General features: G+C 39.5%; 1 protein-coding gene and 1 non-coding gene across 2 annotated transcripts; one reads left to right on the top strand and one right to left on the bottom strand.

The window, feature by feature from the left end:
• Positions 1-482: 482 nt before the first annotated feature.
• pdzd4 (PDZ domain containing 4) lies at positions 483-16,319 on the bottom strand. The gene is made up of 8 exons (XM_046870369.1): positions 14,535-16,319; positions 10,786-10,824; positions 8,641-8,930; positions 7,665-7,752; positions 7,407-7,505; positions 7,261-7,323; positions 6,272-6,373; positions 483-4,997 (listed from the first exon to the last, which is right to left on the bottom strand). Exons 1-8 carry the CDS (start codon positions 14,592-14,594, stop codon positions 3,033-3,035), a joined length of 2,706 nt encoding a protein of 901 aa, XP_046726325.1. The 5' UTR covers positions 14,595-16,319; the 3' UTR covers positions 483-3,032.
• Positions 898-969, top strand: trnae-cuc. Its single transcript has one exon. It is a non-coding gene; the product is annotated as a tRNA-Glu (tRNA).
• Positions 16,320-17,348: the final 1,029 nt, after the last annotated feature.

Genomic DNA, 17,348 nt, shown 5'->3' with positions numbered 1-17,348 from the left:
TTTTCCTGCTTGGTTATCTATATGAATTATCTATGTTAGTACTTAGCATGTGTGTGATTTGTGTATGTTTGCGTGTAATATGAGTGTTTTTTTTTTTTTCTTCTGTTGCCCCAAAACTCCCAACTGATCAAAATGATTTGAATGACAAATGCATTTATTACTAAGCAATACAAAATGGTTTTATTTCCCTAAAATGCCATAAAGACCATGTTAACAGCACACTGAAATGACCATTTAAGATCGAATGCATGTTACAGCTTGTGTAAATAGGACCACTGATATGAATCGACAGGTACCAACTGCGCCAATATAATAAAAATCTACTTGTAACTAACATACCAACAAATCAATAGAAACTGAAGTAAGAAACAATGATCACATAAATACTATACTGAGCAATGGATATACACCAATATAATCCATAGAATATTTCTGTTAATGTGTGCTATACTTCATTAAATTCATGCAAAAAATGTTTCACAGTCCAAAAGTGGGAAAAGTCACTTGGTAAGCATAGAGCGGAGGGTGAGAGTGATCAGAATAAGTTATAAGCAAAGCGGTTTTTCTGTTTGTTCACATACTTATTTACAATTTAACACGTCACTCATACTGTGATTCAGAGTTCAGGAATGGGCACTCTGCAGAGCATCATCTGCTGCATAAATACGGATTTGGCCTTTTTTTGGTCTTGTGCTTCAATTGATGCTGCTGGTAGAATTTGATCTATGTTTTAGTTGTTATGGCTGTACACACATTCTCAGCACTTTCTATTCATTGGCCTTTTTATTTGGAACACCCATACACCTGTTTATTCATTCATCTATTCAATCAGCCAATTGTGAAGCAGCAGCACTATGCTTACAATTATGCAGATTTAGGTCAAGCGCTTCAGTAGGTTCCCTGGTGGTCTAGTGGTTAGGATGCGGCGCTCTCAACGCTGTGGCCCGGGTTCGATCCCCGGTCAGGGAACTAACCCCAGCCATTAGGGTTGCACAAGCCATAGTGCCTGCCACAAGCCCAGATAAATGGGGAGGGTTGCGTTATGAAGGGCATCCAGCGTAAAAACATGTGCCAACTTATGCAGATGGTTCCGCTGTGGCGACCCCTAACGGGAGAAGCCGAATAAAAGTAAGTAGGTCAAGCGCTTCAGTGAATGTTCACATCAAACATCAGAATGGGGACGTATACAAAGTATCTCATTGGCTTAAGTAACAGCTTTTTACAACTGTGGTGAGCAGAAAAGCATCCCATAATCCACAACACATTGAATTTTGAGGCAGATGGTATGCAACAGCAGAAGAATTCATAGTGTTTCAGTCTGGCTATTCTCTTCGGATCTCGTTCCTCATCTAGGCATCTCCACGATCCTGAGATCACATTTGCACACTGCTGCTACACGATTGGCTGACATTTGCACGAATGTGCAGTTGTAGCTGTATTCCTTATAAAAGTGCCACTGAGTCGATCACTCACAGTGTATCACATTGTTCATATTTTCTGTGCCTTTTCAAACTGATATTACAATATATCATTGATATCAATTAATGATTACAGTGATTACTATTTCATTTGTGAGGCTGTGATTATCTTAAACATATATCACCATTCTGCTCGAGTATAAATCACACCGACTAATCCCATAAATAATTCATTATTCACACCAGGGTTTCAAGGCTTTACCCATGTCACATTAAGGGCTTTTCAGTGTTTTCTTTGAACATATTGCAAAGCGGACCACAGTCACAATATGTAGCAGGATATTCAGTGTAGGATATTGTGTCCATATTGACGAACCTTACTTTTAATAAGCAGTAAATTGTGTCTATGTTATGCTGGTGTTAGTGTTTTCATGCACATTCGCCTTGTCCTAGTTTCTATGGTATAGGCAGTATTTTCTTCAACATGCACCGTGCCTATTCAGCACCATGTTGTCTGTCCAACCTCAGTGGTTCTAAAATGTAGTGTCTGGCAGGAACATCCTTTCCTTTTTCTATTATAGGTTTTGAAGGGAAAACTGTGCTTTAAAATTAGACTTTATAATGACCGTATCAGCACTGAGTTGTTAAATAACCATTACAGGATTCTACAGTATTAAAGAGCCCCATTTAGTAATGGTTTGGATAATGACACGAAACATAAAGGGTTTTGATTCAAACTTTGATCTTTCATGCTGTGTGCTTTTTTCTTTTGCGGATTTCTATTGTAACATAACATTCTGTTGACAGAAGCCACAGATATTTGTCTTCTTCTGGAATTTATTTTATTTTAGCAGTTTACTTGTGAGAGTATGTAATATAGACTGTAGAATTCACACAAATAACGTTTATGTGCCTGGGAATTTATTGTGCTGCCAAAGAAGTTGTGCTGGGACTGGATGCTGATTTATGGGCCTAGATTCCAGAATTCCTCATAGCATTAGATAGAATAGAACTAAAACAAGGCCCTAATGAACATCTTTTCAGTTTCTACAAGTATTTGTTATAACTGAAGACCTAATATGTAACAATTTGCACTAAACAGCTTTTCAGCATTTCCAACTGTATGCATATCTGTAGACCTTACAACGTTTGTTCATTATTCCAGTAAGGTTGGAGTTGATGCTTAGACACTTAACACAGAAAGTAGCACCAAGTCAGCTCCAATTAAGACATGCTGTATAATATTTCACTATAGCTGAGGTCTAAGATTTTCATTGGTTTTTGGTTATTTCCTTAAGACATGATCCAGACTATTTGCTAAGATTATATGATGGGTTTTTTTTGTAATTATTGGTGGTCTTTGCTAACTAGAAGAAAATTATAAGGCTTCATGTTTGGGATTTAGAAGGTAATTAATTAAGCTGGTTTGATTTTAAAACCAAAGCATCTACATTTTAGGAAAATAAGCACATTTACTCAAAATGAAGGATTTTGAGCACCAGCACAGATGAAAAACAATTGTGCTTGTTACCTCGATGCTGCTTATATGTAATGGCGATGTGCTACTCAGAAATTTGTAAGATTGCTCAAGCTTTTTTTTTCTGTGCTATTCTCTTAGACAGTAGTGACAGACAAAAGAGGGTTGTAGACTCTTGTCCCATCTGGAGAGCGAGAACCATGAGCCAACAGCTCTTGGATGGTGATCCAATTGTCCAGAATGCGACGATTGCGCTTCTTTGAGCTCTTCTTTTGGCTTATCTCTAGAATGGAGGTAGGAGCCTGACCTGGCTCCTGTTGCCCATCCTTCCCGAGGTCTTGGCCACGATTGCGAAGATAATCTAGTCGACATTGCATCATAAACTCGCGTCGTCGTCGTTGCTCCCGGGCTCTCAGCAACTGCTGCTTGCGCTCCTCTTTGCTCCAGTATCGGCCCATTTTCATTTCGCTTACAGCATCATCATCAGTGGTCATGCCGCTCCGTTCTTCACAGATCTTTATGGCACGGGCCTTCAGTAAGCGATCGCGGACAGGTCGTTTTACTACATAGCGTGTACCATCACTACGGATCTTCACCTTCCACTCCATGCGTGGTAAGGCAGGTGGAAGCTGCAGAGGCAAATCCAGCGAGTGTTTTGCTGGGCTGGTGTGGAGCATGGGGCTAAGTGTGCTGTTTGCTAAACTCATAGGGCTTGCCCGGCCACTACTGCCAACTGGCGCCTCACTCTCCCCTTCCACAGTTCTATCCACAGTGGTCTCTGTGAATGAGGAGCCTAGCTGCATGCAGCTCTGGTAGCGCTCCGGCTTGGGTCGGTTAGAGTGATGTCTTCGAGTAAAATAGGGACTAGATTCAGCACTACGGCCACCGGTCCTTTCATGGATGCTGTTGGATCTCGAGCTCCTGCCCTGTGTACCACCATCTGCTAGTGAACGAGTGGTCCCTTCTCGAGACAAAGAGTGATACTTCTGGTTGATATTGGTGTTCATGTGAAACTTCTTGTAGCTACTGGGTGAATAACTGAGTGTACCACGTCCCCTCTCACTCCAGCTTGGTCGGTCTCTGTGTCTCACCTGCAAAGCAGAACCAGACTCATCTATCTGAGCCACAGGAGAGAGGCGATCACTCACCAAAGGTGTGCTTCTGCAGCTTTCTCCTCCAGTATTGTAAGCACTACTGGTGTCCTTGTCGGATCGCTCTCTCTCAGGGAGTTCTTTGATATCTGACAGCTCATGGTGTGGCGAACCTTGAAGGTCATTAGACCCCCTTGCTGCAGCCTCCTCCTCCAGCAGCCATGCCTTTAGACAGCGCTCTCGTAGCTGCTGCATCTTTTGTGCCCGCAGAATGTTCCGACACTTAAATTCAAGATGCCGTAGTTCCTCCTCCAGGAGTGCCATCTCGTGCGGAGTCAGGCTTTCATTCGAGTTTTCATCCAGAGACACCTCTTTGTCTTCTTCCTCCTCCTCCTCCTCCTCCTCCCCTTCTTCCTTCTTACTTACTTCCTCAGCGCTTTTCTTTCCGTTGCCTTCTTTTATATTTCTTTCATAGCGACACTTGATCTCTAGCAGCTCTTTGTACCTCTCACACTCCTCTTCGGTCAGACCAGGCATCATCATTGTGCTCACTGGATCATGGAAATATCCTCCCCCTGCACCACCACAATCCAGGGAGTCTGTGCTGAAGTGAAGTTCTCCAATATGGAGTAATGGGGATGGAGTATCTCCACCACCTCCATTGCCCCTGCCAGGCCTGAACTTGCGGAGACTATGTGGTGTATTAGTGGTGTTGGTATTGGAGGCACTGGTCTGCTCGTCGCCAAGGAGTATATCGTGCTCGGATGATTCCTCATTCTTGGTGCTCTCGTCAGTTCGTCCCACACCACTGTCCAGCTCCTGGCTGTTATTAAGTGTGGCCAAGCTTAGCAAGGGTGTTTCATTGTGTAATGGGACCTCATGAATTCCCGCCTGGCCTCTTTGCTGCCGATGATGGTATAGATTGGATAAGTGCGAGCTGTTTAGAGTGTCCACACTCATGCCTACTGGTAATTCGAAATCCAGATCTTCAGGGTCCATTTGAGTCTCCAGCTTAATATGGTAATAGAATAAGGGTTTCCATAATTTGCGTACATTTTGTTGATGTTGTTGTAGTTTGAGAGAGAGAGAAAAAAGGAAAAGGAAAATTGCACAAAGTTGTTATGCCAGAACAGGTGCAAAACGTTAAATATTATGTAAATTCTTTGAGCAAATGCATGCAGTAACACGTTTAAACACTAGATGGCAATATCAATATACAGTGCTACAGATATCGGACTTCAAGTATTCAGTATGACAAAAAATGTTCCAAATGAGATCATAGAGATCCATATACAAACATTACTCTTGCAAAAGCTGATAACTGAATCGTGTAGCTCAGAATTAATTGACTATATCTGCCTGAGGTTGTTCAAGTGGCAATCGATTGCGCCGCCATCTGACTGCTACTCTGAATTGGAAGAAAAGACACATTGATTATCTCCACTATCTGCCATGTCTCAAGCACCTGCACCTTCTATTTCTCTCTCATATTCTTTATTTAGTAAGCCTTTAATCTCAGCCTGCTTTATTCTCCAAATATTCTTCACTCTTTCTGTGTATCACCTTCTTGCTCCGTTCTCTTCCAGATTTGGCCTTTACTTTTTCCTAATCCTAATCTATTGATAATTACTAGTTCTTTTGTTTTAGTGGAGATGATAAAAACATGAAAGGATCTGTTGCTTTTAAAATATTGTTAAATCTCCATCTTTTTTGCTTTATTGTATTTGTTATTCATTTTTAAAGCAAAGCCTGTCAAGTAAAGGCGAAAGATTTCACAAATGGGGCCCTTTTTACAGCGTCCATCTTCCAGCAATATCATTTAAATTATGATTGGCAGGTTTATACCCTAAAACGTTAAATAAAAATTGTACCCGGGATTAAATCCGTTCTACTGTGTGCCACCATTCTATCTTTTGTCTAATATTCCAGTGTTCAATTTCATTTTCCTGTTCTTTTTGTCCTCTCCTCATGTCTTTTTAATGACTGAACTAAAATCAGTTTTTTTTTTCTCTCTGGTTCTCGTCCTCTTCTCCTTGTGGAATAGAGTTAATGGAACTGCATCAAAGCTTTGACAGACATCACTAAGAGTGATCACATGATTCAGTCATGACTGATGTGAGTGTGCCGTTTCCCTCCCATCAGCAAAATAAGCCATTATTTTCGGGCTCTGCTGTCAGTAGTCGATGGAGTAGATGTATTAGCTGTCATGGACATGCAGATGTGCATACATGGATATGCATACATTTCAAATATTTAACCACGTCTGTATCAATATTTATGTTTACCTCCACATCTGGTCTGGCAAGCAGCAGTGAAAAATTTGTGCTGTCTTCTCGGGTAAGGATGGCCACTGCTTCTTCTCTATTCTGTACGTCAACTCCATTTATCTGGAAAAAAAAAACGTTTGATCGTCAGACTTCAGTGTAACTGTTATTAACAATGAACAATGTGGAACATTGCATTCCGGGTTTGTCAACACCAAAGCGCCTTCACGGAAAACGGATTTCACGTTGTGAATAAAAATAGACTCCAGCAGTGCTTTGCAATTGATGTCAGGCAAGGAGGAATAATTTTTTTTAGTCATTCATCATTCATTCGGCTTTAATAACTGCTTTATCCTCTCAGACTCACATTAGCTCCAAAAGATATCCCACGAGCACTGGGGATGATTTGGAAATACACCCCGAATGACGATACACTCGTTCACAACTAGGGGCAAGTATACATAATACACAATAAAACCATTGGCTTGTTTTTTTTAGAAGGTGTGACAGAGGAAACTAGATAACCGGGAGGGAGACCCATGTAGAGACAGGGTTAAAAACCATACAAATCTCCTCACAGATGGTAACCAGTGCTCAGGACTGAACTAGGGATCCTGAAGCTATGATATATTTTGAGGTAATTGAGTCCAAATTCTTAAAAATATACGAATAAATTTGATTTGTCCCACAAGGACAGGCTGGTCTGAAGTTTTTCATTCTAATTTACCAGACACAAGGCCTGATTGCACCTGTTTAATTAGTTAATCTTGGCTTTCGTTAGACTGTGAGGCATGGCTTCAGCTTGACTGGAATAAAAACCTGCACCCACACAGACAACTATTGGATAAATTGGACACCCCTGGCCTAGGGGAACCTTTAAAGGTTTTGCTGAATCCTGGTTTTTAGAGCATAGGATTCTTCATCAATATTTGATCATAACACTTTTTTTTTATATATCATACTTTCATTTTGAAGGTTTCTTTTTACACTTGCATTCAGTGCACACTTGCCTGCAGTATTCTGTCGCCCTTTCGGATGCGGCCATCTTTAGCAGCAATGCTGTTTGGATTGACCTAGGTAAATGAAACGGTCAGTCAGATAAACGCTGCATACCTGCAGGTTGGATTCAACACGATATAATTGAGTTTCAATTTACCTCTCCTACATAGATACCCTGGTCCTCCTCATCATCAGTGCGGTAGCACACTGTCAGGCCAAGCTTGTCCTGCTGACTGGACTTATAAAGCTCCACTTCCTGACAGAGAGAAATGGAATGCTCACAGCAAGGCACAGATCAGATACTGCCTCACATACTGGTATCTAAAGAAGCAGTAAATTAAATCTACTGCTGATTGTATAATAGAATCTAATGGAATATTTGGTAGCAGTGGTGTTCGGGAAACTGTATTCAAACCTCATATTCCAGCTCTTCCTGTCGATCCACTTCGTGATTAGTAACATCTAGGTAATCGTTGGGATCAGCAGAGTCCTTCTCCAGAGTACTATAAAGAGAGTCATTTAGTATGGTAACAGGGATATGTTTCTGTAGGCAGCACTTTCACACACTGCCTCTCCTTTTTCTCTTTAATGAGCCATTTAGGACAGAATTTATGCAGGACACAAGGCACCGAAGGGCTCTCAAACCAGTATTTAGTATATAACAGCATTATTTCAAGTGAGTTAAGGTATGTGTGTGAGAACAGCAATAGAAATATACGATTTAACTACTTATAGAGCTGTTTGTTTATTGTACTTTGCTGATGCTGTAGCTGTAGTTATAGTCACTACTTTAAAATTCATAAATGCACAGCCAGTTGAGGCATACTATGAATAGTTGTTAATGTGGGTTTTTTTTTTGTGGTTTTGTTTTCTGCGCAATAAATACACTCTATAATGTGTCTGTGATTCCCTGTTTGTACAGACTGCATTTTGAACATTGCATCATCCCCGTTTTTTTATTATTGCATTATTTTTTTTATGCTGGATAACATTGTGTTATGGTTGACGGTGTAAGCGAGGGGAAGAACATGAGCTGGTAAAAGAAGTAATAAAATTGAGATTACTCCTGTGACTCCTGAGAACGGCTTGAGCAGAGAATGAAAATCTGTGTGCCGCACACTGGGATAAAATCAGGTTACATTGAAATCAAGCCAATAAAAAGCGTAGACACTTCAATCAGATCTCATAACCATGCTGGATGAATATTTTTGCATATTTAATTATTACATTATTATTACATCTGTATAATGGTGCTCACAATAGAAAGGCTGGCTGATATAAACCAGCTGTTCTTCCAGCTGTTCAGATTTTGATTTGATTAACATGCCAACAGTTTTCATTCCATAACAAAAAGAAGGACATTTAGTGCAGTATTTATGGATTGTACTCACAGGTCATTAAGCAGGTATGACTCCACCATTGGGGGAAGTGGAGGAGATGGAGGGGGTTTCGGAGAGCTGCAGCTGGTATGCTTCCCTCGACCAACACCCAGAAAGTTCTGGAAGCTGATATCTGTCTGCGTGGAGTTGTCCATACAGTCTGTGATAGCCATAAGTCTGGCACTTCCTGATGCAGTTCCTGCTTTCCTCCTGTGTCCCTTCCGGACCACTTGAAGCAATAGAGGATCATGGGAATGGCCATCCTTGTCTTGGGATAATGGAGATGTTCTTCTACCTTTAAGCTGGTGAAGGAAAGTTAAACGGTATGAGTGATTAAGACAATAATTTTTAGTCGTCTGTATAATGATTATGTGCTTGATATAACAGTGTACATATGCCCTGTTAACACAATCTTCTAAGCTGATATTCTCCTTTAACTATATCAAAATGTACACGCACTGTCCCCTCAAATAGTTTTAAATTTACAATCATGTGGATATCTAATGATCTATCCATGTGACAGCGCTACAATGCAAAATCTATGCAGACAGTTCATCTGTTAACGTACACATCAAAAACAGACTGAAGGACAAATGTAATCTCATTGACTTGGGTCATGGCATGGATACTGGTGCCAGATGGCACTCTTTTTTACACAAAATTACAGTCTCTAAAGTATAGAATAATAAACTAAAGAAAAAAAACACTGAGTGAGTGACAGTTCTGTGGAAGGAAACACCTGACTGATAAGAAAAGAAAGAGAAAAATGGTCAGACTGATTTGAGATGCCAAGACAGGTACTGTAATATCAAGCAATGATTACATACATAGGGAGGAGAAAAGCATCTCAGAATGCCTAAAAAACCAAAAGCATTTGGTGGATGAGTTACAAAGAGCAATAAAATACGCCCACTCTATCTGGTCTAGAACAAGGAGCTATAGCTTTGTAGCATGTAAAGAGTGCTTATCTGAGTTTTTATAGAGTAATAGCCATCTGTATATTATGTTCATAGTACATATATATTCATCTGTATATTATGTTCATAGTACATATAAATTCATCTGTATATTATGTTCATAGTACATACACATCTGTAAATTACTCTTTATAGTCCTATAATACCATTTAATTTAATTTATGTAAATCGTGTAAACACTGTATATCCTACACTTGCTGTTATTGCACTCTGGTTAGACACCAACTGCATTTCGTTGCCTTGTACTTGCACATGTGCAATGACAATGAAGTTGAATCTAATCTAATCTAATCTAATCTATACACTTCCTGTCAGCTCAAATAAGTGTATTCATTTTCTTCCAATCACTCAATAACAAGGTGTTTTATCCTGTAGATCATTTAATCACAGAATGCTAGAAACTGTTTCTGGTTGATCAGCAGTTTCCAAAATACTTACATCAGTCTATCTGGCAAAAACAACCATGTTACAGTTAAAGTAACAGCAATCACAATTTTTCCCATTCTGATGTTTGATTTGAACAGTAACTGAATCTTTTGACCAGCATTTGAATTATTTTATGCATGAAACTCTCACATTTCCATGTACCGTATGTTCAGATGAGTAAATAGATAATTAATTCCCCCAATTTACATATTACAAACAAATATAAATATATTTAACTCTGATTTTGTCTGTTTATGGATGTGGTCATAATTTCACTTTTATAATCATTTAATAAACTGTGATTTCATTAAATTACTAAAACACCTGACATAAAAAAATAATATATAAATATCATTTGGCTCATGGAAAATACATGGAATACGAAATCAGTTTTAAAGTCTAAGAATCTTTCGAACGTAAAAATTAGATTAGAATTTTTACAGAATTTGCACGTGCTTTAATATAATATAACATTTATAAAGCAAACTCTCGCTTTAATACTCAATAGCTGCAAAATATTATTTAAAATAATGACAATGACTTGTCGAATATAAACATTCTATTACATTATAATTTCTACTTAAGGGTTCATCATTCCTATGTGTTACAATACCTATAACTTAAACCAACTATATATATATATATATATATATATATATATATATATATATATATATATATATATATATATATATATATATATATATATATAAAACATTATTAATAATTAGTAATGTGAATCTTATACTTCCACCTTTATTTCAGCATCAATGGGGCGCATCATGTTCCCCTTCTGTTGAAAAGAACAAATAAACCCAAGTTAATATTTATTCAACACTGGGGGGTTTAATCATTTATGCTTTTCATTATTTAATATGGGATTATAATTACATGTCAATATTTAATATAGATTCCTGTTGAACATATTAAACAATGTGGCCAAACAGGTGAATACCATCACCACATACACACCATTCAGACAAAATGCATCTTCAGCATTGCTCTAACATCCCTACTCTTTCGACTGTCATTTTTCCCCTTCAATTTTCCACTACATTGCCTCTTTGCAAAATTGTGAGTTTTCGACAGAAAAACCAACGGCAATATGCATTAACTAATTCAGTGATGCAATGATGCCTTTATGCCCAACACCCACTCTCAGTCCTGATCAAAATCTCTCACACATACTGCAGATTTATACTGCAAGAGTGCAGTCTTCAATCAATACAGGCTTAATCCTGCTGACACTTTTGCCATGACCTCCGTCTCATTTCTCTGGTTCTGCTCATGCTCACCATAACTGACCCCTGGAGACTGAACCTCATCTGAGTTCTTCGTAGTATTTGAGTCGATGCAGTTTGACTGTCCAAACGAGAAAGTAATCCATTTATTATCCCTGTGTGTATGTAGGATTATTGATTATGTCGCTGGGCTTGATTAAAAATAGCTGGTTTCCAAACTGTTGTTGGAGCACGATGAAGTGAAAGATTACACGGATCAACATGGCATAGGTTTCGCATATATACACTAGTGATATTGGTGATGAATAGATATTTAGCTCTATTTGAATATATATTGAGATTCATTTTATGATTCTAGCCATGTCCTTGTTTAAAAGTGTGGGTTTAAGAGTTTACCAGTCATTCCATTGAGGTGTTTTTTTGCCCAGATCTGATATTTATCTACAAATTGCATTCACTCTGATGAAATTTATTCTGTATTAGTAAATAGGACACAGTGTGCTCCACGACAAGACTGTTTGTCAAAACAAAGCCAAGACACAGCAATTACCACCCTTTATCACCTAATACACCTTATACCCTTCATTGACTTTCACCTACTTTATTTACCCCTTCGGAATAACTGCATTTTTAATTAAGCAGCCTGCAAATAGACATATTGGCATTCACCTCAGCTTTCATCTACTGTCAGTGTCAAAATTACACTGTGAAGAGATCAATCTCTGGCTGTATTCTGTATGATTATTAGTAACTACAACACTGCAATTCAGAGTTTGCTATTTTATCATTTTCAGGGATTTCACTTTGGTGTTTCTAGTTGTTGAAATGGATGATGGTCCATTTTTTCCTAGTTTTTAATTTTCACTCACTTTACAGTGCTCTTGACCCAATTATATGTCAAGCATGTATTTTTATAAAGGTTGGTCACATTTTGATTAAGTAGGTCATTTCTTTTTAAATCACAATTTATAGTTCACCACACCATGCTTCTCTGTAATCCTTTTAACCTTTCTTACCTTGCAATTCAGAGGAGATTCCAGTCTCTCCCTTGTATCTCTATTTGTCTCCCTGTGTATCTCAAGCAAAGAGTGAACCTTAACCTAAGTTAGTGGTCAGGTTCTATTGATGATCTTTGGACCAGACATTTGAGAACCTGATGGTCGTTTTTGTCTGTATTGGTACAGGGTTGGTGTTGGAAATGGGAAGGGTTTTAAACAAAGGTTACTGTTGGAGAAGAGTGTTGTATTTATTTTCTGGTGAAGGTGAGCAAAAGTAAATATTCCTCTACAGCATGAATGGACTGGGTTCATTTTTTTGTTATTATGTTTGTTTGTGTTTGTGTGTGTGTGTGTGTGTGTGTGTGTGTGTGTGTGTGTGTGTGTGTGTGTGTGTGTGTGTGTGAAGCAGACGTGTGGTGCTGCGCCTCTGCCTGAACACTATGGTGAAGAGAGAAAAAAACGTATAAGTCTTTCTTAATTACCCTAGTTGCTATGGCAACCACATCCCATAGAGATGCATTTGACAGAACTTGTTGTTGGGGAGGGGGAGACAGATAGAGAGAAAGAAACTGCAAGAGAATCCGACCAGACATGGAAGGTGGGATTGAATAAAAGATTAGGAAACTAAAAGCGTACTTGACGCATATTGAAGCAGCACAGTGTTCGGCATCAATTCAAACTATTTCAATAGAGACACGTGCATTTAAACCTCATTACAAGCCTGAAGTGCCGGCATAATTAGTTTAGCTTGTTAGCAGGAAAAAGAGAGCTGTTAAATAAATGACATCAGCCTCAGTGCTAGCTGCTGTAACATGTGAGCTTTGCTTAGAAGCACAAAATGGTCACGTATCTGGATGATGACTTTAAGGAAGTACATCAATAGTCTGTTTTTTGGTCTTCTAGAATCACCATTCTATGGGCCAGAGAGAAGAGCAAACACCCAGGCAGGCTCATAAAGCATGAGAACGAGAGGGGATGAGGAAAAATGAGTAATGTCTGTAGAATATGAGCTGGAATACTTGACTGATGGGTATCCCTGAAGGGCATGAAAATGTGCAGAGCTAAATGTCTGTCTCCCTGATCACTGAGGAGTGTCATAGTACCTGGACCTATATAAATAAGCAATGTATCCAAAGGAGGATTAATGTTATAAGTGTCTACCTATGAATGCAACAAACTTGATTTATTAATGCCTGAAAAAAATGTTTGGATTTTAGGTTTTTGGTGTTGCAGTTGTAACCCACACGTGATCAAGTCATTGATCAAACTTGTATATAGGAACATAATTCGATGCGATCAGCACAAAATGTTTTGTTTAAAATGATTTCATTTGGAACGGAAATGTGAATAGAAATATTACAATTGAACTTCACACGAATAGAAAGTAATTTGAGGTAGTGACCATTTATCATTCTCCACCATACCACGGAGAACACCTATATCACATATACTTGCGGTATTTCATTCATTTTCTTGATTTAAAATGCCTCTGAGCGTTGTCACCGTCGGGTTGGAAAAAGAGTTAATGGGGTCTTTGAGGACCTCCTCTCATCAGTGAGCTTCATTTTTTAGGGGGCTTACGCACTGACGGTTCCATGTTTCATGCTGAAAAACTAGTTTTGGAACGAAGAGCATGAGGCACCTCGGGCAGTGGAAGAGAAATAAAAGGCAAGCTCTTGAAATTGTACCGATATTGGCAAGATCAGGCAGCAGATCCCTCTCAAATTATCTACAGCACAATTCCAACACATCATTGAAGTTGGAGAGGTGAAAATTGCTGGAAGGAAAAAAGGAAAAAGCCAATTCAAGCCTTTATAGTAATGCTTGTTCAAAATGTCTGTTCCAATATAGTTTGAATATAGCATGTTTCAAAAAAATTGTATTAGAATTGGCTTTTTAGACTTGAAAGGTGTTTAAATTATATCAAATTGATACCCTCCATTTCACATAGCATTGAGAATCTACAAGGGTTTTCAGTTATAAATAAAGAAAACCACCATTAATTTGAAGAGATGCTGCATTTCACACATGATATACACATGCTAAGTTTGTTTTCGAAAAAGGACGCACTGAATAAAATGTGTTAGGTTGATTATGTCAAGCCTGGAGCAATACTGAACAGTGTATGCATTAAGCAGAAAAGTGAGAGAAAGCCTATACACCTTGTATTATCCAGCTAGCTTCACCTTATTATTTCCTCAAGAAGAGCAGTCATGTGTGAAGACGGCAGCAGTACCGCTAAGGAAGCACATGTTTATTCTCACCTGAAACATTATCCTGTACTGCTCCTCAGGCCGGTTTACTACACACATGTTACAGCCCATCTTGGTCTGAATTTCCAGTTGAGGGATTTCCCTCCTCGGATTCTCGGCTACGTAAAAGAAACAAGTTCTTAGTTGAGTTCTGGAGATTCCTCCCTACAGGGTATGACTCTGTTTTCCATGAAAAGCCTTTGAGGTTCTGGTCTCGGTCTGTTCCTCTTCTTATAGTCAGAATATCAAATTGGATTAAAAGACACCTTCAGAAAAGCCTGAAAGTAAGAAATTCAAGTCTGTTGTAAAAGGATTGGGTAGGGTTAGGAAGCGAAGGGTTGTGGTTTAGGGATAAATCCAGGCACTCCAAAACACTGTGCTTGTGTCGAATATTTGTGCATTTGGTCTCTTCCTGGCAGCATAGCAATGTAAATGATTAAATACTAAAACAATGAAATGAAGTCCTTGAGGCAAACCTCTTCTTATTCAACAATATGCTTTAAGCAACCTAGAGCTTGCTTATATATTTTGTTTGTATCCATATAAAATCCCTGGTGTATTTATTCCTCACACTTTATAATCAGTTCAAAGAAGATATTAATATTGTCTGTGATATATGATCAGGCCAGATGCCTGATTTCCCAGCTGAAATAAGTGATTTCTGGGATTCATTGTGCTATTATCAGAAAGTACAGCTAAAGGCAGTCTATAGCATGCATAATTTCACCTTTTACTATCTGATGTCCTGCAAGTAAAGCAGCAGTTGACCTGTTGAGTTGATCACCTTTTGCTTTGCTAGTCCTGTGCTTTAAACATATGGCATGGTGGCTAATGTTTCAGAAGACTCTTTCGTGAGGCACCTCTAATAGCGCCATTAGAGCAATTCAAAATCTGTCTCATTCAACTAAGAATATAGAAAAGCCTTTTTTCTCTTGCACGTTCTTGACTCTCTTTAAGACAGCTCCCTGTCACTTAACAATTACATCCTCTCGTTTTTTCGCTAACTGCCGACTGTGCATATGCCAGAGAATAGATGAGTGACTACACCTGTCAGAGCACGTCTGAAGCAGTTCCCCCCACTGCTTACCCCACCGCACTCGTCCTTTCTATCGCTTTACTCCCTGTCTCTTTACAGCTTTGCCACTCCTTCTGTTTGTAGGATATCGAATACACAGTTCATGCAACAGAGTTCATGTAACAGAGAGTCTTGTGAAAAGCATGATATGATGCAGTGGGTGAGAACGATGGATGGTGTTTATAGCGAAACGGTCATTGTAGGCAAGTCAAGCTTTACAAGTGAACAAACAAGATATGTGAGATGCTCGAGATGCATGAAATGTATCTATATTCCATCAAGTCCTGACAAACCCAGGTCCAGGGTGTATTCCTTTATGCGGAAAATAAAAGCCGGTTGCCTTTAGGCAGAGAAAAGGCAACTGGTGATGAGCCACCACCTCTCTTTAGCGTTCTCGTCCTCTCTTTCTTCCTTATGCGGATTGGAGATGTAATGTAATCCAGCGTGGAGCTGAACAAAATTAGGATCAAATTTGCAGCCTATGAGCACAGAAGACAGACGGTCCGGCAGTAATCCAGTAATCCAGCAGTATGAAGGATCCTCTTAGGCTGCACTAAAGCTGTGCTGACGACATGTACGTGTGTGTGTGCGTGTCTCTGTAAAGGGAGGAAGGCAGGGCTGCTCGGTGACATAAAGTGTGCAGATCAGCACCGCTGCACGCGCCAGAGACCATTATGGCTTTCCAGCAGCTCTTTCTCCTCTCTCTCTCTCTCTCTCTCTCTCTTCCTCTCACTCCTCTCACTGCAGCACCAGCCAATACTCAGCAGCCTGCTCCTTTCTCCCTCTCCCTCTCTCTCTGTCTCCCTCCCACCTTCATTTTTTTCTCCTTACCCCCCTCCTATATTTCTCTACTATTCCCACATTTACTGCTCTCTCTCTTTCTCTCTATCCATCACCTGTGCCTCCATTTGGCACTTCAACTCTTTGTTGCTTGCTGTTTGCCAGAGCAGGAGCCTGTGTGCTAGTAGAATATATTAAAACACACACACACACACACACACACACACACACACACACACACACACACACACACACACACACACACAGAGTGCACTTTATTGCTGCATAAACCAGACCTGCATGCACATGAGGAATGGCTATCTAACCAAAGGACATTTGGCTGCAGACTAAAAGACACTACAGATATTTTATATGTTACATGGCCAGTAATCCGCGTATAAAAAAAACACTCTTATATCACATAGGATGCGTGTAGGTAGAGGCGGTAGAACCGATGATAGCATTATTCACAGAGTCCTGTGTGCCTACAGCAATGCCATGCTAAATTAGATGTGATGGTGTCCCCCTGTGAATTGCAGATATCTTGTTATCTAGCTCTATCCCTATGCCACCCTTCTGCACTGCTACACTCCGGGTAAAACCATTTCACTGTGATCCCTGCAGCAGTTTAGTGCAGAGGAACACAGATTATCACGCGTAAACCAATAAAACGAAAACACCCCTTTTACCTTTCTCCTTCTCTCTCGCTCGCTCGCTCTCTCTCTCTCCCTCTCGCTTTCTCCGTCTTTCATTCGTCACCTTTAACTCAAAGTCTAACCCATAATATATCTTCAATCTTCTCACCAGCGGTACATCCTTTGATATAAAGTATCACAGGGCATTGATTTCTCTGATATCCCTTTACTTTTGTGGTAATTTACTCGAACCACAGAGCCCACAGGCTGATTTTATATTGGTGTTGGGTGACCAGTTAACTGAACAGCATTTCTGTTTTTGATTGCTTCGGTTTT

Source organism: Silurus meridionalis, chromosome 17, assembly GCF_014805685.1.
Source record: "Silurus meridionalis isolate SWU-2019-XX chromosome 17, ASM1480568v1, whole genome shotgun sequence".
NCBI classification, from domain to species: Eukaryota; Metazoa; Chordata; class Actinopteri; order Siluriformes; family Siluridae; genus Silurus; species Silurus meridionalis.
Note: the sequence above shows the minus strand (reverse complement) of the source record. Positions and strands in the feature narration are given on the sequence as shown.